Source organism: Drosophila subpulchrella, chromosome 3L (genome assembly GCF_014743375.2).
Source record: "Drosophila subpulchrella strain 33 F10 #4 breed RU33 chromosome 3L, RU_Dsub_v1.1 Primary Assembly, whole genome shotgun sequence".
NCBI classification, from domain to species: Eukaryota; Metazoa; Arthropoda; class Insecta; order Diptera; family Drosophilidae; genus Drosophila; species Drosophila subpulchrella.
Genome location: NC_050612.1, coordinates 22,515,105 through 22,538,170, shown reverse-complemented (window position 1 = coordinate 22,538,170; position 23,066 = coordinate 22,515,105). Strand labels below are relative to the sequence as shown.

Genomic DNA, 23,066 nt, shown 5'->3' with positions numbered 1-23,066 from the left:
TATGTTAATAACAAAGTTTGGTTTAAAATCTTTGAATTATGCATGAAGACGATAAAAACTTGGGTAAACAGGGGGATTCATTTTAAAGTGGAAAGATCCATTTGTTGAATCACTTTCAAAATATTTTTTACGAAGAAATTAAGAAAAGCAAATTAAAAAAAATTGGCAAAAACCAAAAACGCTTTTTAAAAATTACTCAAAATTAATCAGGTGGCTATAAATAAAGAGGAATGTTTGGTCAACAAGATCTATAATTTTTATTGATCAAAAATGTGAATATAACTATTACTGCTTAGAAGAATTTAGAAGGTTGGTAAACCTTTCAGATTAAATTTAATTAAAATAATAAAAATACATTTTTTACAATGAAATAAATTAGGTTGATGTTTTCTTTAAAGAACAAGCTTTAAAAAATATTAGAATATTAAAGACAGCTAAAAAATAAATGCCTGAATTTAGCTCACAAAATTTTAATAACAGTACAATAGTATTAAAATTTATTATATAATAATATATAATCTAATACAAATTTTGAAAATATGATATTTTTCAAGAGAATGGAGTAGTAGTACGTATTGAATATAAACCAGAAACCGCATCTAGAGTTTTCCCGACCTTCCGCTCTGGATCGCTTATTTCCCCGTCTCCGGATCGCACGATCTTGCAGCCTTGCGATCCACTTGGAACTGAATTTCCCAGCCCTCGTTGGTTGCCCTTGCTGGGGACTTCCGAGAATACAAATCTGTGCGAGGACTGTACCAGCGCACTTCCTACGGAGCAAATAAATATTATTCATAATTCAATTAAGCGCAATTAATAATACAATTACGAGTCCATTTCAAAAATGCTTAATTTTTTTCATTTCCATTTTTTTATTCCATTCTACTAAGCCACATTCTACGGCACCAATCTGGCCCAGCAATTATGTGCATTAATTACGAATGGCAATCATTTTTGTTGCTAATTATTGTATAATATTGAGGTTTTGCTTTCCCAAATCGATCGTATCGGCATGTAGTATTAGCCATGTCGATGAGCTGTCGTCGGAAAGGGGGAGTCCACCAAGTTGGCGATGATATGTCAATCACGTGCTTGGAAACCGAAGTTCGACGGCGGGGGGAGGGGGATCTCTCCGCTTTCTAAGATCAACTCGTTTACGGCTGATTCACCTGGGGGCCAAAGATGACGCCGGTTCGTGGGGCCGATGCTGTGTTTTTATTGCCCGCATTTAGCAGTAAAATTGTTCATTTGAATATGCAAAATAGCCGCGCGCCTCGTTCGCATTTCGTTTTTTGTGTTTGTTTTGGTTTGTTTTTTACCATTTTTGTTGTTGACTGTTTTTCTGTTTATTTTTTGCGTCACGTGCGGCAAACAAAAAACATGTTTAAAAAATCCCAGACTCACTGCAGCGGGGGTTTTCTTGGCCAGGACCCACGCACCAAATTGGCTATTAAATTGAGCCAACTTCATGATTAAGATTAATTAAAGATTTCGTGGGAATTGAAACTATTCAGGGGTCTGGGGCTTTCCTTCAATCAATTATGGAAGATTGAGTGCGCTTTTAAAATAATTTCTTGATGAGTCTGGCATACTAAACTACTCATTAAATTAAGTCATTTAGCACGGCTGCAATTTGATGATGAATACTTTTCCTGGACAGTTCGAGAATGGTGTTTTTTGTTTTTCATCAGAGGAGGGGGTTTTCAAATTCTGACCAGGACCACCGCTCGTGTTCCCTGCTGCCAATCACAACTTTATATTTAGCTTATCGCCGTTGATTTTAACGACTTTGCCTTACTTAACCGTGAATGTGTTCCAAAACATTTCCAAGGCGTGTTCCACGCAGTGGAGCAAAAATAAACACCAACTTAATCACCAGACGTTGTGTATCGGAACGAGCCCCCAAAAATAATCGGTAAAAAGTAGCTTTTCTCAGGTATGTATATTTTCATTATTATCACATTGTCGTAAAAATTCGGCTAAAGTTGAACAAAGCGTCGCGATACCACACAAAGAAAGTTAAAATTAAAGTGCCCAAGAAGCGCGGAAGATTTTGCACTCCCATATATGTAAGGTGTTTAAATTAATATATATACTTGGTATGCATATGATTGTTTAATGCACCGATTAAATGATGCCAATGACAATGACGGGCCCTTTTGGCCACTCGAAAATGTTTTTCTCTGGCCCAACACTTGACCCGCTTAGCAGGGGGTTGGTCAGCTCAAAAATCAATAGACACACCTGGAAATGACAGGTGGGCTTCGAACAAAAACAGAAAACGGAAGCCCACCACCACCACCGTTGGCTTTTCATTTCACAAGTGCCTGTCTCTGTTTTTGATACGCTTTCCAAAATGTAAATCACAATCTCACAAAATTCTGCTTTAAAGAGATGTGGATTCCCTCAACCGAAGCCAGGTGCAGCCATTAAGGCCGAAAAGGAGTCACCTGCTAATTGATGGCTTGTCTGTGCCACAAAAGCCAGTCGGCTGACTCGACTTGGTCTTCCCCAAACGCACTTGCGTCAAGATCGAGTGTTAATACTACTGCTGCTATCTGAGTCACGGCCAATCAGATACTTTCAAAAAGTGGATATTTTTCCCAGTTACAAGGGGTTTTTTCGCGCGAGATCAACATTCTGATTTGGTTCTCGCACTTTTTTTGTTCGTGCTAATTTCCAAATCGGAAATACTGCGGTTGGTCTAGCGCAGAAGATCTGGACTTTCTGGGGGATTTGCATAAGATCTTCTTCGCGGGTTATTTCCTAGGAAATGTTCTATTGACGACTATTTTCACAATGGTAAGGCAGTCGCCCAACGAATGATTTGACAGTTTTGTTTCGGTTTGGGTTTCTTGCCTTAAAAACTGGTTTTCCCCAAACCCTATTTAGCATAATTCGCTAAATATGCTCCACTTAACGCCCTGTTTTGTTTGGCTACCGTTTGTTATTTGTTGAGAATGTCATGCTATGGAAATCCAGCCCGAAAAATTCTCGCCTCAAGCTGTCAAGGCGAGCAATACGAAATTCTTGGCCAATTACTTGAGAGACCCAACACGAAGGTCAGGCACTTTCTAAGGCCTTTTTGTGTTCGAATCGGAGGTGTTTGCCAGTGGGCTCCTGTATATTAACATAAATTACGATTCAATCGAGCAGCTGGCCATAAAAACAACTAGTAACAATTTCATTAGACCAGCTGCGATGATGTTTTAGCAGGCGGTTGCACCAAGGTACTAAGATACTAAGATATAGTACTTTCAATGCTTAAACGAGGGTGAAAAGTGGCGACTAATTAGCGACAAGTGTCATGAGTCGACGTTGGGGTGAGCTCATTTGTTGGCTTTGCATTTTATGTAATGCAATATTTAATCAGCTGCCATTGCATTCTAAATTTAAATTTAAATTCCCCGCTTGGCTGAGCGGCGCGTGCACGAAAATTCCATTGAACTTGAATGCTGCGCAGGTTGGTTTCGGTTTGGGTTTCGGATTTGGTTTTTTGGTTTTGGTTATGGTTGCCACCTGTGCAGGAAGTCGCGTTCGTCGCTTAAGTCTTTTGATTATGTCGGAAACGCTTAAATATGAGTTAGTGTGCGACGTTGGCATTATCGTGTAAACGGCAATGTAAATTTTATGAGACTACGTGATCTCGAACCCAACAACCACATAATCCTCTTCTAATGATCCATTAATCATCGAAGCGTGGCCCAACAATGTTGCGATCGGTGATTATCTAATAGGTATCTCAAAGATGACAGGGCGAGATCTGTATTACATTAACTAAGTAACTAACTATCGGCCATAAAGCATAGGCAAATACACAAGCCACTCGTATAATCGCTCATTCAAAGGCCAAGTTCAAACCGCACCCTCTATAAAGCATTGTCTTAATGGCAAACCACAAACATATCGACAACTAAGGCCGGCAGCTCCGAAAAAAAAAGAGATACAATCCAGAGGCACAGGTTCAATGAACGGCGGCCAAGGGAACGCTATTTTTAAGTTCGATTTAATTTGATTTGTTCGCATTAATTGCGCGGATATCTTTCTCCCAGTTGATTCACAAACGGAAGTCCAAGTAACTCACTGACTAACCGACTAAGGAGATTCTTGCAACTTGAACGGGGGATCGGTGCAAGGCTTGCCATTTAAATTTAGAAAGTAAAAGGCGCGTTATGTGTGATAAACCAATGCTGGCTGACTAAGCGACTCGCCAAACTGATTGCATGTTATTTGCACATTACGTGCCCATTACGCAGATGTAATATAATAATTACACCAGCCAAGAACCATTTGTGACGGTGATTACACGATGCCCTAAAGAGGCGATCGTGAAATGTTATTTAATTGTCTGTTGATTGGCAGTATTCTCTATAGGAACTTTTCAGGAGAAGGAAACTAATTAAAAATAATAACAGAGAGGAACAGAATTAAAGTTTGTCTATAAAGAAATTAAGAGGCTTAAACCATTTTAAAAAATTCTTCAATCATATTTAATTAGACTACAAATCAAATTTAATTATATGGTAACGTTCATTTGTTATGAGTAATCTTTCAGGAGCTATTAGAAAATATCTTAGGTGTAAAAAGTAATCAAGAATTTTATTTTTACAAGCCTAATTTTTGTATATTTATCTAGAACTTTTTAAATTAAATTAAGATAGCTCTACACAAATTATAGTTTAATAAAATAAATTTCTTGCGAGCTAGAATTATATCTCTAATCTACTTGAAATACCCCAACCACCTTCACCCAGCTGATATAACCAATTACATAGCACGTTCTGTTCGATCACAGAGTAACAAAATTACGGCTATAACTGATATTATAAATAGTATGTACCTAGCTTATAGAACGGAGTAAAAAGCCTTAACGCCATAGCAACAATTACGGGTACGACTGCATAAACTGAATGACCTTTTTGGTCACCAACGTAACGACGACGCACAATATTGTTTTAATGTTTTCCTTTTTTTTCTGCTCTTCCAACATGATTATTATGTACTATTTGCTTAGTTTCAACTCCAGCGACGAGCTCGTAAATTATGCAACAATGCAACACATAAATCTCCAGCCGGAGGCTGTTTTAGAATGCCTCCGCTTGCCGGCAGGTGAAAATCGCAGCGTGACTACACACAATGACGGACCATGTACGGCTTGCCACGCCTATTTTCGGCCAATTAGAATACCTCAATATCTGAATCTGAATCTGAATATCTGAAATTCTCAGGTTAATCGACAAAGGCAGAGCCAAATGATTGCGTGTCAATAACATCGAAAGAATTTCGCGCACAAAGCTTAAACAATCGTTACGCAACTGCCGGCATTTAATTAACAAATTGCAATTTAAATATTCTCGCATTTATTATGCACGCTTGCATTTCATTATAAATTTTAATGTTTGCCCGCCGGTTTGACTTGATTTTTTTCCCCTTTTTTGGTGCTGTGTTTGCTTTAATTTCCATACATTTTCAAACCGTTTCGATCGCTGGTGCCTGGTGAATAAACCAATTAACATGCACAATTGTTATAAATGTAAAAATCAAATCAACAGGTTCTAACCGGATGAAAATTTCGCTTACCACCGGCAAACAAAGCGGTTCAGAGATCATTAATCACAAGAACTTGATACAATTTATAAATAGATCCAATGACTCAAAGGCTATCTTTGGTATATAGATTACGACGTATTTCTAATGGGTGTTGAAAACCAATGTAATGGGCTCGCGCTAATTGCCGGATAAACCCAAGGAAGAGGGCATTGGAACAGAACTGGGGCTACGGGTTGCATTAGTCACGCATTGTGTTTTGGGTAAAGATTTTTATATTTAATTAGCGGCATGTTCGGGGTAATTGGGTGTTTTTCCTTAACCTGCTTTGCAACACGTCATCGCCGGAGTTTTGACCTCTCACCCCGCTTGTGTTTTTTGCCCTCTCGAAGAGTCAAGATTTCTGGCATAACCCCGCCGCCGCATGTCATTCCACTCCACTTCAAGAAAATGCTGTAATCGCCGGTCCGCTGATAATTAAATCTGATCAATTGCTTTCAGCAATGCGATTCGAAAGCCTTTGCACTGGCAACCAGCTTCCCGACTTCGTGCCGTTCTAGAAGACCTGCACAGATGATCGATGGAGCCGAGCTATATGCCATAGGCTATATAGCATATACCTCTCGATCTGTAATCAAGCACAGCTGTCTGCAATTGCAGTCTGGGAACTGTGAATTGGAAACTGGGAATGCCAGCTGGTGAAGGGCAGCAGTCGCAGTCCGGGCCGCAATTGTATGCAAATGAACGCGTGCCGTGTCGAGAGCCTCAAATTGCATAATAATTGTTGGGCGAAATTATCGCCTTGATTCGAAACACGGCTTCTTTTGGATTTTCTTTTTTTTTCGTACAATATGCAATAGAATTCTTTATTGTAATTTACTCTTGTTGTTGCTGCTGCCGTGGCCTATACATACAGATTTATGTATAATGTGCACTCTCTGCACTTACTGCATATAATATATATGTTTGTGTATATATATATATATATAATTTATGTATATATATTCATTATTAATATAATATTTAGCTTGTGGTTCTTTAAATATGTTTGTTGCTGCTCTTTTATGCTCTAGGTACCGTCTCTTCGCAATCTCTTATCGCTGCTCTTCCATTTGTGGTTTATCAACTATGTTATCGTAATTAAATTTAAAATTTACGTTTGCAAAACGAAAGCTTTAACAACTTAACTGAATACGGGTTCTCTTGTTTATTGTTTTCACTATATAATATATATATATATTTATTTATTAATAATATTATGGGCGCTCGTTTAATGCGTTTCTTTCTCGTTTCATCTGCTCTGTTCGCTTTTAATAGCGACTAAGACACTTTTTTATTCATATTTCATATTCAATTGTTTTGCTTTTCGTCAAATCTATATCGATTTTTACATCGTTTAAAGCTACAATTTGAGATGTGTAAAAACGAGAAAAGTTTTTACATGTCTGTTTTTGTTCTTCTTGTATGTACAGCAAATGTTTTTTGTTTTTTTCGATTTTGGGATATGGGTGAGGATGAAGGACTGAGGCGGAATGTTGCACATATGTGAGCTCTGTGGGTTGACATGGGTTTATTTTACTTGATGAGGGGGCTTAATGATTAAACCGTTCTCTTTCCTTAGCATATTTAACAAAAATTTATACATCTGCTTGGCGTTCTACAAACTAAAAGTGTTTTGTTTTTAGCTTTAGTTGTGTTGCGAATCTCTTTGTTTAGTTGGATTAATAAATATTTCAACAAATCGCCCGCATCACGAATCGATAATAGTTATAATAGTCATAGTAATAAAATTAATAATCGTAGTTAATTTACACGAGTTCTATAGTTACGAGTTAAATTCTGGAAAAACTAAAATCTAATTATAGTCAGGGGGGGCTTTAGAGTAATTCTTTGAATTTTTTCATTACTTCTCTTTCGCTTTTCTGCTTAGTTTCTTTTGTTAAGCATTTAAAACAAATTAAGTTCAATTAAAATAGATTAGAGGCCTAATTAGCTACACCGATTAAAATTAATTGTCATTAACAAAAGACTTAAAACCTAAAAACTATCAAGAGTTATCAACTAAAGACCAACAAACTTGCTAATTAGGCGTGGCCAAAGTCCAGGGCGCAACTCCAGTCAAAAGGAAACATTGCACAAAAAAAATGTTTATAGAATACGAAATATTGAAAATCGCGGGAAAGCCAGAGGGTGCGGGCAGTGGAATTCGAGTCTCGCAAATGAATATCATATATCAGTACAAAACAATCACGCCTCCAGAAGATTACTTCACTTGTACATACAACGGAAATTCAGCTTCTTGCTGGAAACAGGTTGGTTTTCTAAGAAAACGTGGACCACTTTGGACCACTCTAAACTAAAAAGGTTTTATAACTGAAGACTATTGCCAAACTTTCAATTTCTTCAAGCGCAAAAACTAGTTTAACACTTGGGCATAAATAAAAAAATAGAATATCTTCTAAAATTCCGCCGAAAAAACCCTGGTGTTTGTTAACCTCTTTGGAACCAATTAGTGTGTGTACTTGAAACCTTTCTAAGCCTGTGGGCTCCTTTGATCTCATCGCTGTGTGGCCGCTGTCGAAGCTGAAGCTGCCGCTGATCCCGATGCTGTTCCAGTTGCCGCCCCCGTCAGGTCGTCTCCTTGGAGATCCACGTTGGCGGCACTGGCGTACTGCTAAAACCATGACTGCCGGTTTATATCATACGGCTTGGGCATGCCCAATGCGGCGCGCTGATAGACGGATGGAGGCGGTGGTGGCTGTCCATATCCAGCTGCCGCCGCCGCCGCTGCTGGCCCACCCAGCAGACTTTGGTTGAAGATCATTCGCGTGTGGAAGTCATCACGCCGCAGGTACTGCTGATACAGCTGCGAGTTGGCATCTGCAAACGGATAAGCAGCCGCAGCAGCCGCTGCCCGCGAGGAAGGATGTGCCGCCGCCAGGAAGGGATACGATCCGGCTGCCGAGTTCAGTGGGTTTTGACTCTTATCCGCTGCATTCCCACTTGGATTCGAAGACGCTCCACTGTGTGCTGGCGCTGGTGGCATATAGTATGGATTTGGGGCGTCTCTGAATTGATCCAGATAACTGCTAGCTGCCGCTGCTTGGTCTCCGTACAAGCCCAGAGCTCCTGGTGTAGGCGCAAAGTTAAAGGCACTCCCTGGAACCATTCCACCTGTTGATGTTTTCAATGAAATGGCTGCCGCATCGGCCGCCGTCTGATTGCTGGTGGTCCCACTAGTTGCCGGCGTGGCTGCTGAGCTGCCCACTGGCGACGATACTCCTCCGGACTTAAGACCCGCATACAATTGGAAGCCTTGGTGCAGCGCCTGCGCATGCGCCTGCAGCTGATTATTGGTGGCAACAGCGGCAGAAACGGAGGCCACCGACTGCGGCATATTATATTGCGGCATGGCTTGGTGCTGCTGCTGCTGTTGGGCGGCCACTTGTTGTTGCTGCTGCTGCTGCTGGGCTGCCACTTGTTGCTGCTGCTGATGCTGCTGCTGGGCGGCCACCTGTTGCTGCTGTTGGGCCTGCTGCTGCTGTTGTTGCTGCTGCTTGGCTGCCGCAGCCGCTGCTTCTGCTGCAATTGTGGCTGCCTTCTTCTTTCTTCCCCTTTTCGCTGGAGCTTTGACTTCAGCTGGGGCAACTGCAGGAGCTTGCTGCTGTTGTGGCGGCTGCTGCTGCTGGTGAGCAGGATTGTTGTTGCCGGGAACATAGTTACCCGGCAGCTGCTGCGCCGGGTTCCCATAAGCCGTGGCCGCGGAACTTGAGGCACTGTACATATGAGCTGCCGGCGGCATGGTCTTGTCGAAATAGTTTCCCGCATAGCCCAGCATGGATTGCATCAAGGGATTGCTGTAGGTTTGGGGGGGAGGCGGCGTGGGTTTGTTGTAGGCGGCCAGGTGGTGCGTCTGGCTGAGATGATGCTGGTGGGCGGTCGAGGGCAGGTTAATCATATTGCTGCTCATGTCGCCGCTCACAGCAGCAGCAACACTGGACTGCGTTGAGGGCGGTTTGTCCGGCACTGCTGCTTGCTGCTGCTGTGCGGTATAGTTGTGGTTAAGCTGCGCTTGCTGTTGCTGGTAGTTAAGTTGTTGCGACTGTTGCTGTTGTTGCTGCTGCTGCTGCGGTAACTTTTGGGCCTGCGTTTGCTGCTGCTGCTGTGGTTGTTGGTAGCTTTGACTAAGAGCCGCCTGAAGCTGTGTTAGATGTGGCTGCGTCTGCTGGGATTGCTGTTGAGGCTGTGGCTGCGTCTGCTGATTTGTCTGCTGCTTGTTTGTGGCAACTTGTGGCGACTGCTGCTGTTGCTGTTGCTGCTGCAGCTGACAACTGTTGTCCTTGGCAAAGTCCTTGGGGAAACCCATGGCCGCCGCTCGGTTGTACATTTCAAATGCCTTATCCGGTGCAATGTTTCCTATTGGTTTTCCGAAAGCCATGGAACCGAGGAAACTATTAAACATTTGCTGTTGCTTGTTAAGCAGGGATTGCGTTTGGTTCTGGGTTTGTTGCTGCTGTTGTTGTTGCTGCTGCAATTGCGGTTGCTGAGCAGGAGTCTCGTCTATTTTCGGCATTTTGTTCGCCGCATTTCCACTGTAATCCATACCAATTTCCTCTCCAGGTCGTTTTAGTGGATTTATCAGGGTGTCTGTTTTGGGAGGCTGCTGCATTTGCTGCATAAATGTGGCCATATCACTGCCATACGTGGGCGGCACTATCTTTTGTTGCTGCTGCTGTTGCTGTTGTTGTTGTTGCAAAGTATCCACTGCATCTGCAGCGGCTGCTGCATTAGCTGCGGCATTAGTAGACTGGTATTGCGCATAGGTTGGATATTTCGGCTTATGCTGCTGCTGATGGCCCAGCACCTGTTGTTGTTGTTGTTGCTGCTGTGTCTGCTGTTGCTGAGATGTCTGCAACTGTTGCTGCTGTTGTTGTGGTGCCTGTAATTGCTGCTGTTGTTGCTGAGGTGCTTGCAATTGTTGCTGTTGCTGTGGTGTTTGCAACTGTTGTTGCTGTTGGGGCGGTGTTGATTGCAATTGCTGCTGCTGTTGGCTTGTTGCCTGCAACTGTTGCTGCGTTGCCTGTTGCATTTGTGGCTGTTGCTGTAATTGGCCAGCTTGCTGCTGCTGCTGCTGCTGTGTGGCCTGGTTTACAGTATTGGTTATACTCGGGGGCAACAGGCTGCGATTCAGACTCCAGTCATTATTGGGCTTCGTTATTGAGGCGGCTGAAGAAGCAGCAGTCGGCAGAGGATTAATCAAAGTGGCTGGGTTATACAAGGATCGCTGTTGCTGCTGAAGTTGCTGGTAGCTATCATGAGTGGACCCATAACCATTGTTGCTCAGAGCTGGAATAAAGAAGGTTTCAGTATGGGTATGAATTGTTAGACAAATAAACACTTACGTGTTGAAGCCACGGCACCTGTTGCAGGTTGTACTGGCGGAACAACGGGCGGCTGCACCTGTTGCTGGGGTTGCTGGTAAGGTGACAGCACGGGCTGCTGATACGGCGAGTGCTGCTGCTCCGCCGGTGACTGAGCCAGCGGCGTGGGTGGTTGCGTTGCTGCCGAGGAGGCAGGCGATTCCACACTATGCATGGGACTGAGAGCCTGCTGATGGGACGCCGGACTGTGTGAAGGCTGCGAGGATTGCTGTTGCTGCTGCTGCTGAGCGGCGGGTGGATGATATGGTGAGTGCTGCTGCTGGTGGTACGGCGACTGGCCATGATATGGCGACGGGTGCGTCGATTGCGATTGCTGCGGGGTGGTGTACGGAGAACTCTGGGGCTGTTGGTAGGGTGAATGTGGGTTCGGGGTGCTCGGACTCATCGACGAATTGTAATCCGATTCCTGGGAGCGTGGCTGCTTGTATTGGTCGTAAATTGGAAGCGGGGATGTGGAAGAGTAGGCCGGGGTCTTGGACGCCTCAGAGCCCGAAGGATTGTAGCTGTTTCCACCTCCATAAGGTGATGTTCCACTCATATCCGGGGTGGACACATTAGGCGACGAGGCGGAGGAGTAGATATGCTGGGAGTACTGGGGATATGGAGAATTCATCTCCCTGGGACTGCAGCTCTTGTCCGGACTGCTCTTGGTCGTGGTATCCTGGTAGAAACCCACTTTGATGGCTCCATTGAGGGGATAAGGAGAGGCTGGCTTTCCCATATCATCATTGGGCTTGGGTGATACCATAATGGGAGATGCTCCAATGGGTGAGGCACCAATGGGGGAAGTATAGGAGCCAGCTGCATAGGATCCATAGCGCTCATCGATGGCTATTCTTGGGGAATCAGGATCCTGGCTAAAGGAACTTCTCTCTGAATTCGTGCTGCCGGTGCTAGGTTTCCTTTGGCGCATCACCGTTGGCAGGGAGAAGTTATCCCCAGCAGGCGAATGAGCTGGCGGGGCCACCTTTGCATCAGCTTGAAGATCCTGGGAAGCCGTCAGTTGCTTGTCCTCCTCCTCGGACTTTTTGCTTACCTTTGGACCACCGAAAGCTTTTAGCCAGGCGCTGAGATTGGGCTTTTCCTTTTGGCTTGCTTCGGTTTTCGACGTCTCTGAGGGTTTGCCAATTTTGCTGAGTTCGAGAAGAGCTTCAAATGGTTTCGGTGGCTCCTTGTTTGGTGTAGTGGGAGTCGACGGATTCTCCGATTTGGTTTCCTCATTTGGACTATCATCTTCATCTGTAGCTTTCTTTCCTGACATTTCCTCAAGGCTTTTCCCCAATGTAAAGTCCTGTGTTTTAAGAACCGTACCCAAACTTAGTTTGGGTGCTCCCTCACATGTTTCCGTGATGAGAGCATTCTTCAGCTCCTTGACCTTGGTGGCAACTGGATTTGCACCACAGTGAGAATCTCCACTCTCCTCCGTTGACTTGCCAGCTACATTCTGCAAGAGATTTCCCTTTGCCTTGCCTGGTTGGAGCCGTTCGATTGTCCTCATCACATTCGTCTTGGCTTTCACCTGCTGAGCTTGGGCCGCTTGGGCAGCCTGCTTTTCTTTCAGGGACTTGCGCTTGGCCTCCTTTGCCAGCTGCTGTTTGATGTGAGGCGGCGGTGGTGGATTGAGGATGAGTTGGGTGGTACTCGGCTCCTTTGGTTTGGGAATTGGGAGCAGTGGTGGAGGAGCAGGCGTTGGCGTCGGAGGAGCTGCTACGGGTAAGGGAGTGGGCATCGAATTATTAGAACAATTCGAACTGGAGGCCGCAGTGGCGGAGGTGCTTCCAATGGAGTTCCCAGAATGCATTGAATGCGGTGGAGTTCCACAGCTGCTGCTCACACTGCTCGGCGTGGGGGCCACTGATTCCGATTCCGATTTGCTGGCTGCCTCCTTTGGTTCGCTCACCAGTTCATTGAGAGCCTCTGCCAATTTGGTTGGCACCAGCTCCGCTTTTGGAGCAGCCAATGCCACTGGTCGTCGAAAATCGGCCGCATCCAGTTTACTACCGATTCCGGAGTCGAAGTCATCCAACAGATTATATCGAGATGGTGAATTGCTAGCCGAACTAAACTCTGTAAACCGAGGCGTGTGCTCCAGCCAACGATTTATGTCTTTGAGTGTCTGTTCTGTTTCAACATCCAATGCTTCGAGATTTGTGTTATTGTTTGTTTGCGGTTGGCCCGCTGCCTTTTGGGCTGCCTTTTTGCTGGAAGCTTTCTTGCCAGACCCTTTTTCACTTGGTTTATCGGCAGGCTTCGGAGGCGGCGGCATTTGTTTGTCGGCTCTTTTCTTAGCTGCCGTTTTACTTGGGGCTTCCTTTGTCTTACTGGGCGCTGGTGTGGGTGGTGCGGGAGTTGGGGCTGGAGGTTCTTTTATGGTTTCTGAAGGAGCTACCGGTGCAGGCGATTTTTCTCTTGGAGGTTTTTCCGCCGCTTTGGGTTGCTCCTCCTTTTTCTTTGACTTTTCGGCCTGTTTCTCGGAGTCGACTTTCGAGGCTTTTTCAGGTTTTTCAGGCTTATCCGACTCCTTTGATCGCTTTTGGTCTTTGCTCTTCCGCCCGCGCTTGTGTTCCACAGGATCGGGCGACTTTTCCCGCTTCGCAGCGGGTTTTTTGCTCTCCCTACTGCTCTTGGTGCTTGCTGGCTTGGAGTCCTCGGAGGGAGCTATCGAGTTGGAGGCACTGGAGCCACTAAGGGCGGCACGACTACGTCGGAACTTGATCACATCGTACTTGTCCATAAAAGGCAGCAGCATCTCTAGTTCAGCCTGCTCGGCTGCGACTGTAGCGGCGGCTGCCGAGACTGGGGAATCCTCCTTGCCCTTCTTCTGCTTGGCGCTGCGGGATTTCTCCTTGTCCTTGTCCTTATCCTTATCTTTGTCCTTATCCTTATCCTTATTTGTGTCCTTATCCTTATCCTTATCCCTATCCTTATCTTTGTCCTTATCCCTGCTCTTCTTTTCTTTCTCCTTTTTCGAGTTCTCCACCTTTTTCCCTTTTTTTGCCACCGGCGGACGCTCTTCGGAGCTGGCCCGACTGCTGCTCAGGGATTTAAAGTCCCCGTCAGACTCTCGGGAAGATCTCTCCTTATCCGCATTCGCTTCATCCTGATGCCGGGCACTTAGCTTAGTGGTTTCCGCTGTGGGAACCTTTTTTACGGTGGTCAGCAGCTCGGAGAGATCATCGTTAAGGGCACTTTTTGAGTATTTCTTGTGGAGATCAACCTTGAAAGGGGACATGCTGCGAGACCGCGAGCTGTCCTCATCATCGTCTTCCCGCGCAGGCTGATCATCTGCATCTTCTTCCAGGTCGGCGGCGGATTCGGCTAGAGCAGCAGCTGCCGTTGGTGGCAGCTGTTTCTTAACGTCCACATCAGACAGCTCGCTGTCCAGTGAGTCGTCCTTTACCTTGCGTCCACCCTTGCCCTTGCCTTTCACCTGGCGTTTGACTGGCGTGGGCATCTTTACTTTGGACTCAGCAGGCACAGATTTTTTCTTCTGTGCCGCTATCGTTCGGGCTGTGGGCTTAATCAGCGATTTGGTTTTGGCCAACGATATGTGTTCATCATCGCTGTAATCATCGCTCCCGCGGCTATCGCTTGGATCCGATTCCAGGTCCGATTCGGGCGCCGACTTCTTGGCGCCCTTTTTGGTCTTTTGCTGCTGTTTGCTGGGTTTTGAAGAGGACTTTTCGCCCTTGGTCTTACGTCCCCGCTTAGATGAAGTTGTCTCCTTGTCCTTGTCCTTCTCCTTATCTTTCTCTCGTTCCTTATCTTTTTCCTTTTCCTTGGCCACCTTGCCCGATTTGCTTTTCTTGCTTGCTGGCGGGGGAGGTGGTGGAGGTGGAGGCGTTGGTTCCCGTTCGATCTCCAAATCCTCATCATCCGTTTCCAGATCCGCCTTACTCTTGGTCTTCTTTTTGCGTCTTTTGTCTTTTTCCTTACGCTTGCGTTTTAGGGCTTTTTGAGGTGCCTCCGCTTCGATCTCGTTGAGATCCTCGTCGGCGCTGCTTTCCACACGACCCGGCGCATCCTTCTCCGTCTCCTCCTTGGCCTTCTTGCTGAAGTACTTCTCGCGAAACACATTCATTTTGGAGTCGGCGGCGGGATAGCTCAGATTGGGATCATCGTCCTCGTCGTCGGAGAGATTATCAAAGTATTTTTTGGTGGCCTTCTCGAAAGCATCCTGCAGATTGTTAACCATCTCAGTGTATTCTGCAATAAAAATGTGAGTACTTTAATTTAAAACTCAAATTTTGTCTTAAAAGTGAATTTTACCATTATTGTGCCCATTGTATAATCTGCAGTTGTTGACAATCAAGCGAAAGTCGTTGCGGAATTCATTGAATTTGTGATATTCCCCGCTGTCCAGCTTGTCCTCCATCTTCAAAAGGTCCATGGGTCTGCAGAAAAAAATACATTTATCTAATTAGAAATTATATTTCTTTATAATAGAATAATAGCACCCACCTCCTGATGATCGAGTAATAGCGCGGCGCTATATCCTCATCGACGGGATCCACAAATGGCCAGGCATCCCGATGGTTCTTCACGTAGACGAGCACCTTGTGCATTCCGATTTGCAGGACCTCCTCCGTTTCGGTGAAGCTAAGAATATTCGCATGATTGGAGGAGTTGTACGTTGAATTGTTGTTTGTGGTTACTGGGTAGTGTTGTTGTGAGGTGCTTGTTGCATTTGTTGTGTGATTATTATTGTTGTTGTTGTTGATATGGGTTAGGGAGTGGTGCGATTTGGATTTATGTTTGCTGTTACTGTAAATATTAGTGGTATGGTGATAATGGTGGGTGTGGTGTGAGTGGGAGTTTTGGTGGCTGTGGTTATTCTGATTATTATGATTGTAATTCGAATTATTATGATATCCCTGCGACGTTGTCGTTGTTGCTGTTGTTGTAGCCGATGCCGTCGTTGAATGGCTGTTGTTGTTGTTGTTGTTGTTGTTGTTGTGACTGTGGTGCGACGCGTGCTTATGGTTGTTGTTGTTAAGGCTGCTGTTGTTGTTGGTGGTGCTACGGTTGCTACTATTTACATGGCTACAATTTGACGGGGTTTTTTTTTTTTGGGTTTTTGATGAACAACAGTCGGAATGTTTTTCGTTTGTTTTTGCGGGTGGGTACAAAAGTTTACAATAACAATGATAAATATGTTAATCAATTGATCATATTATATACAATTTGATGGGTGTGTGGTTGAAAGGAGCCGACAACATGCAATGGCCTATAGATTTAAATGGAACTCAAGAGAGTGGTTACGAATTTTGAATTACAACTTAGGGAAGAGAAAATAATGTAATTGAAATGAAACCGAGACCACAGCAAAGGGCCCAAACTCAATAATCAAAATCAACAACAATACAGAGTTGAGCATCATGAATGCTTATGCATGAAAGATACAATTATACCTTGATTAAGTATTTTCCAAATTTTGTTAAGTGTCTTGTTAATGTTTTATTAGTCAAGTTTGCAATTTAATTTTATAGAGTTAATAGGTATTATAATTAATCAGATTTGAAAGCCCTGTCGTAAGTTTTTAGTATGTATTTTCAGGAAAATTGTTAACTTAAATAGGAAAATGATTTGTGATTCTTTTTGATACCAGGTTTGTGCTTAATCAAGATGTACGTATATCTATGACATGATGCCCACATCTCCAACAGCAAGCAGAAGCATAAGGAATGATCAAAGAATATGCCGAGAGTAAACAGATAGTACGGTTGTGTTGTGTCTGGGGATCGAAACTCTCCACCCTCACTTACTCATCGCCACTCTTGTCCGAGTAGGCACCGCTGTTCCGCTCCGCCTTGCTGGACGATGAGGACGCCGATGACCCCGCCGCCGACTTCTTGGACTTGCCCGCCTCCGCCTTGCTCAGGTTCCGATCCGCCTTGTCCGCCACTTTGCTGGTGCTGCTGCTCCCGCTGCTGTTGAGCACAGCCTTCTGTTTCTTGGAGCGCACCGTGCTGGCGGTGTTGTTGGTGCCGCTGTGGCTGCTGCCACTGCTGCTCTGCGGCTCCTGCGATGGCTGCTGCTGCGATGGTTGCTGCTGCGTTTGTTGGGCGCTTCCTCCCGGTATGAATATGTTTCCTGTCAGCGAACTCAGCGAATTGTTTGTCTGCCTGCCGGGCAACTTCACATTTGCCGCTGGCGCCATTGAAGAAGCTACTGATGGTGGCTCTGGTTCCACTGCTGCCGGCTGCTCGTCCTGCTCCGATTCGCTGTCATGTGCCACCGGCGAGGGCAGACTGAGATCGGCAATGCTCGTGGCCACCGCAATGGCCGCCGAATTGGTGTCCAAGAGTTGCAGCTGCCTACAGAAGTTCTCCTTGTCCTCGGGACTTAGAGAAGTAGTGGGCTGGGCTCTTTCCGGCTGATGGTGACCACTTCTTCGTCGCTTGGGCTGGGCACTATTGTTGCTGCTGGTGCTATTGGTGTTGCTGTTGCTATTGCTGTTGTGGTTATTGTTGTCGTCCTCGCCCTCCTCTGCCTCTGAAGCATGCTTGTGTCGCCGCCGATGATGATGATGGTGCTCGCGGTCCCGCTCACGATCTCTATCTCGATGGTGTCGCTTCTTCTGCTTCTTGCCCGACTTTTTCTTTTTGTGGTGATGATGATGATGGTGGTGGTGGTGACTACTCTTGCTCTTCAATTCCGCCGGCGTTTGCGAATTCGGCGTATCTGGAGAGGGAAAATCGTCGCCAGTTGCTGAGGCAGCTAATAATTCCTCTGGTTCCTGCCGCTGCTCCTCCTCTGGCTGCTGATCTTCTTGCTGCTGCTGCTGTTCTGACTGCTGATCCGCGTCGAGGGCCTCGTCCTCGTCGTTGTCGTCGTCGTCGTCGTCTTCGTCGTTTTCTGGTGAGAGGCAGAAGGTTTCCCTGTGGCACAGAAATTCGCTCGAATTAGTTGTGGTAGTTCGTCTGAGGGAGCTTGCGTAGGTTGAAATACCACTAGCCGTCGAAGTTGATTGGGATCTAAAATATAATGGGAACAAGAGAAACACAAACCATGTGATTAATAAGCTAGAGCCAGTATAAATATTTTTCATCAACTTAATTCTGAATTAATGTCTGAAGATATGATGATAATGCACTGAAATCGTATATGAAATGTGATTCAATATCATGTTATTTGTTTATTCCAATATGTAGCCAAACAAACATGTGACACGTCTAAGAAATTGTGAGGCTAAGCGGATTAAAATGCAATTTAATGATCATTTTCGCGATATCATAATCTGGTAATAAATGGATATTTGATATGATTCTGACAATGTCTGTGGCTTGTGAATGGGATGAAACTGAGAACTTGGCTTTGAATAAACTTAGGTACAAATATATCAAAAAGCATGCTTACAGAGTTTTTTTTTGAAAACGAAATCCAACCAATTCTTCCTTATACAAAATTAAATGATGGTCAAAACTCAAATTAAGTGCTGATCCTCGTTCCGCTTATCCTGGTCCCGGGTTTATCGTAGATGTTAATGGTGATTTGAATTGATTTGATTTGATTTGATTTGGCAACACAAATTGCAAGCGAATAGTGTTTTGGCTCAGCAAATCATAAAATTACGGCAACTCAAAAGATCAATTGAAAACATAAATCAAAGATGCTTTTGGTATGCAAATGTGTTTGATGTATCTGTTTCGGTTTTGGTTCCTGTATTGTGGATGTGGGATGTGGCCGTCGCTTCTGTCAGCCGTCCTAGGAACATTGGCGTGCTAACCGTCTGCGTGTTCGCTGTTGAGACTGCTGCTGCTGCTGCTGCTGTTGTTGTTGCTGCTGCTGCTGTTGGTGCGGCGGTGCCACCCACTGCGCGTTTTGCCGCTCCTGGTAGAGATTCTCCCGCTCCCGACGCTGGCGCTCCTCCTCGCGACGCAGGCGTTCCTCCTCCTGGCGCGCCTTCAACTCCGCGATGTTGCGAATGCGACTAGAGTTGCGCACTTGCAAAAGTCTGGGAAGGAAAAATATAAAACCATTAAAAATGTGAATTTGTAAAGGTAAATGAGTTTTAAATAACATTCTTGCATAAAATTCTATCTAATTTAAACAACTGCACTCACTTTCTCCGCCTTAAACGCTCACGCTCGCGGAAAAGCTGCGGCAACTTGGGCAGAAAGTTGTCATCGAGTATGTGAAAGAGTTCGCGCTCCTTGGCGTTCGTCGAGGTCTTGAACTTGGCGGCCAAGTTCTGCCAGTCCTCCTCGGTGAAGCAGATGACCTGCCAGACGGTGCCGTTGCTGCCGGTGCCCTTGCTGCTCGATGCTCCGCCAGATGAGGCTCCGCCGCAACCCGATCCCGAACTGGAGGCTGCCGCTCCGCCGGTGGCCTTGTCCTCGCGATAGAGCCGCGTGCCGTAGAAGTACCAGTAGCCGGAGTTCTTGGCGTCGTAGCCCAGGGGCTCCACGCGCAGACTGTCCGCCTCTAGGTTGCTGAGGATGACCTGCACATCGGTCGAGTCCAGGCGGAAGTGGCACAGATCGTGCAGGATGTGCAGGCGCTTGCGCACGGGCAGCGACTGGAAGTCAATGTCCGTGTCGAAGTGATTCTCGGTCTGGTGCAGGCGACACTGTTGGCGCAGGAAGCGACGCAAGAACATCTGATAGTTGCTGTGTGTGATTTCCTTGGCTACCGACTGTAGCGCATCGCAGCCCTTGAGCAGGCGCACAATTAACTCGGGCACTAGGGCGACCTGATCCTCATCGCTGGTACCATCGGAGAGCAGCGCCGATTCGAGGTCCTGCGGATTGGATTTGTTGGGGTTTATAAAGTGGATTCTCTTAGATTTGGTATTGGCAATTACTTACCTCGATGTCAATGTCGGGCAGATCAAAGGCGGAACTAAACAATGAACAGAAATGCGAAATACACGGTATCTCCCACCATGATTGAATGTCTGCGGAAGAGAGAAAATATTTTTTTTATTTATTTTTTGTATTACTTATGTAGGTAAGGTTTTTTAATCTTTTTTAAAAGTGTTTTTTAACTTATGGTAAGTTTTAATCAGCACATTTCCGTACTTTTAAAACCTACATTGTTAAAGGTAACATGTGGCTGTTTTCTCGACCTCATGTTAAAATAAAAATATGTTTAAACTGCAGAGTTCCAAAGGTTTACCTGGTTTAAAATTACTTTTAGCTCAAAATTGAGTCCTTTAAGTCAACTTTAATCAATTTTAGTAATATTTATTTGAATAAGTAAGGCAAGTTTAGAGTTATATGTTAAATTTATTTAAAGTGAAATTATAAATTTTACAACTTATTGATAAAAAAAAATTGTTTAATTTAACTGCAGTCTGGAACTACTTGTTACTATTTCTTGCAGTGTGTTTACCATTACTTTCCCTTTAAACTCACCTAATAGACCAATAAAAGTAGAAACCATTTATGTATGCTTGCTTATTGGAAACGTTGCTCCTCTGCGGGATTTTGAGATGTGACTAAAACAATTCCTGGGCCTCTTTGGTAGCTCTCGATGTGCAAAAGTCGGGCTGTATATAATATATGTATAAGGAATGTTGTCAGGCGTTAACAAATTAGGCTCAAGTTACACGACCGAAAGTCAAAAGGCGGCAAAAAGTGCGAGCGACGAAAAAAAAAAAGAAGAAATGTGTGCAACATGTGTGTGCGTGTGAGTGTCGGGACATTTGGCGGCGATATATACACAAACATCTGGCTTTATCACTTATCACGCGAGGTGTGCAGCCCGGGGGGCGGTGGGTGGTGTGGGGGGCGGGGGCCGAGTGGGTGGACGGTAGGTCAAAAGAAAGTACACGAGCACCCCTTTCGCGCGCTTATTTTCACGAAGAGAAAATCAAAACAGACAGCCGACAAGCGGCGAAGGCGTGCGCCAGAGCGGGACGGCACTAGGGCCACGGGCCAATAGCCGAACCGCTCACTTTTTCACATTAGCCTGCCGTCTCGCTCTCGCATGCGGCCACTACTATTTTGACTACACTGCACTCGATTATTTTGCAATTATAATGTGCAATTTACACGGCTGTTGGCCAGTTGATTTTGCCCCTTTTTCGGCCACCAAACGCACGCGATGTTGGGGTGCAACATCTGGATTCAATTGGGGGGAATGCAAGAATTATTTAGCTACGATTCAACTCCCAATTTTTGGGGCATGCGCGCGGCGACCGATGAACGACGGCTTTTCTCCGCCTCTGTTTTTTGCCTGCTGGCCAGTGTGTATTTATTTTTATTAATACACGTATATATATTTTTCAGTTACGTGCGAAAATGTCATTTAACTTTAGAGACGCCCATTTTCCAGCCTTTCTTCCTTTCTTTCTGCTTTCCCCCCGTCAATTTCTTTTTTCACACACAGCCACGCACACACACACCACACACACACACGCGAGTGCGAAGGCACGCACACAGTCGCAGGCAGAGGGGCTCCATCTGCCCGAAAATATTATTAATTATTTCACAACAACAGCGGCGGGCAGTAAACAAATCACTGCCGCCAGTTAATAGAACACTCTGCTAACCCTTTTCGATCCCGTTGGCCTGGCTATTCGCGCAGATAATTGCGATTCGCGTTTTTTGCGCTCCTGGTTAATTTTATTTTCTTCAGCGAGTGGTGGTAGTACCGCATTTCAAAAAATCCGCAACTATAATGCTTGTTCTTCCTTATATACCTTAAAAATACCGAAACATCGAACGGTCTCGCTAAAAAATACTAGCGCCTCCTGATATCGAGTATAACTATCGGTATCGATATATGCACAATCGAGTGCAATGAAAAAAAAAAATTCTAAGAATTAACGCGTAAATTATAACAAATTTAAACTTTATTTAGGGAGGAGTGGTATCAAAAAAATTAACAACAGCTTAATATAAGTATAATGTTTAAATAAATGCTCACCATTGACCATCGCTTAAACAATTTTGTCCGTTTAAAATACCTTCGAATTCCGGCTTCTACCACATACTTATACATTTTATAAATATTTTCCATTTGATTTTCTTTTCGAAAACTAATACCGAGGTGGTCTTAACAATAGTTTTTAAGGCGTTTTGCTTTTATTAAAATAAATTATTTAATAAAATTATAAATAAGAAACAATAAATTATTTTATGTATTAAATAAAATTTCAAGTGCTGTAGTTTTAGTTTAATTATCAGTTTTTATTTAAGATTTCCTCATAGGCATTGCCAAAAATTATACAAAAAATGTTAGAGGATTACGAGCGATAGCCTTATGTTAACTAATTAGCTTATCTTTATTTGTTAATATTTTTTCTAATATATTGAATACAATATATTAGCTTATGTTTAATATTTGAATTTCATTAGTGTTCCCGCCCATTGCGAATTTTCCTTTGTGCCCCAATCGATGTATCGATAACCTTCTGGCGTTTGCTTTTCGCTCGCCATTCGCCTCTTCCCCACCTCCACCCCTCACACAATGCTCTTTTTTTCTTCCCCTTCCCCATCCCTGCGCGACCAGCTGTGAGTCTAACCTAACTTTTCGGCCCGTTAACTACATGGCGGCGTGCTTGTGTGTGTTGTTGCTTCGCATGCACGTGTGCGTGTGTGTGCGTGCAAGTCACCATGTAGGCGCCATGTATGTTCTAGAGTAACTACATGGCATAAATCGCGGGTTGAGGGGCTATCAATTAAAGATTAACCAAAATAATGCAAAACTATCAACGGGAGCTATATAAGTTTTAAGCATATTCAATGCTTGCAAGTTTCTCTAGATTATTTAATGGTTATTTTAGACGAAATTTAATTACATCCATCAATTTGCCCCGAGGAGTCCCACCATGTAGGCCACATCTACATGGCGATTCTAGCCTACATGGCGCGACATGCGAAACTGGTTTGGGCAAGGGCGGACTCTCGAAATCGGCTGTGTTATGAAATGGTACCGGAAAAGCCTCCCCAAGAACAAACAAATAAGCCATTTTTAACCCCATAAAAACTTTTTACATTGGTTTGTGAAAGTTGAGGTGAAATTATAAGAGGAAAATTTATAAAAATAAGAATTATTAAAATAAAATTAAAACAAATAATACTAGTGTATAATTTTAAAAATGACTACTATTTAAAACACATATTTGAA

At 44.4% G+C, this 23,066-nt stretch overlaps 1 protein-coding gene across 4 annotated transcripts; it reads right to left on the bottom strand.

Annotated features, from left to right (window-relative positions):
- Positions 1-6,407: 6,407 nt before the first annotated feature.
- Positions 6,408-21,604, bottom strand: LOC119555248 (protein split ends). Of its 4 annotated transcripts, none has more exons than XM_037866532.1 (10): positions 21,487-21,604; positions 20,348-20,481; positions 19,799-19,887; positions 19,055-19,731; positions 18,718-18,945; positions 16,754-17,965; positions 15,450-16,031; positions 15,258-15,382; positions 10,950-15,194; positions 6,408-10,893 (listed from the first exon to the last, which is right to left on the bottom strand). In XM_037866532.1, the coding sequence occupies exons 2-10, from the start codon at positions 20,373-20,375 to the stop codon at positions 8,222-8,224; spliced, it is 9,858 nt and encodes a 3,285-aa protein (XP_037722460.1). In that variant the 5' UTR covers positions 20,376-20,481; positions 21,487-21,604; the 3' UTR covers positions 6,408-8,221. The 4 variants fall into 4 exon arrangements, 2 of the variants coding, with proteins under 2 accessions (XP_037722460.1, XP_037722461.1); XM_037866533.1 differs by having other exon boundaries at positions 6,409-10,893; positions 15,450-15,587; XR_005219877.1 differs by lacking the exons at positions 6,408-10,893; positions 10,950-15,194; positions 15,258-15,382; positions 15,450-16,031 and having other exon boundaries at positions 17,771-17,869; positions 17,940-17,965; positions 18,348-18,945.
- Between the last annotated feature and the right edge of the window lie 1,462 nt (positions 21,605-23,066).

Coding starts and splice junctions, on each gene's coding strand:
- LOC119555248 (XM_037866532.1), bottom strand. CDS start 20,375: ATGGTTTCTACTTTTATTGGTCTATTAG. Junction 17,966..18,717: donor CAACAGCGAACACGCAGACG/GTTAGCACGCCA, acceptor ATTATATTTTAG/ATCCCAATCAACTTCGACGG. Junction 16,032..16,753: donor TCGGACAAGAGTGGCGATGA/GTAAGTGAGGGT, acceptor GTCAAATTGTAG/CCATGTAAATAGTAGCAACC.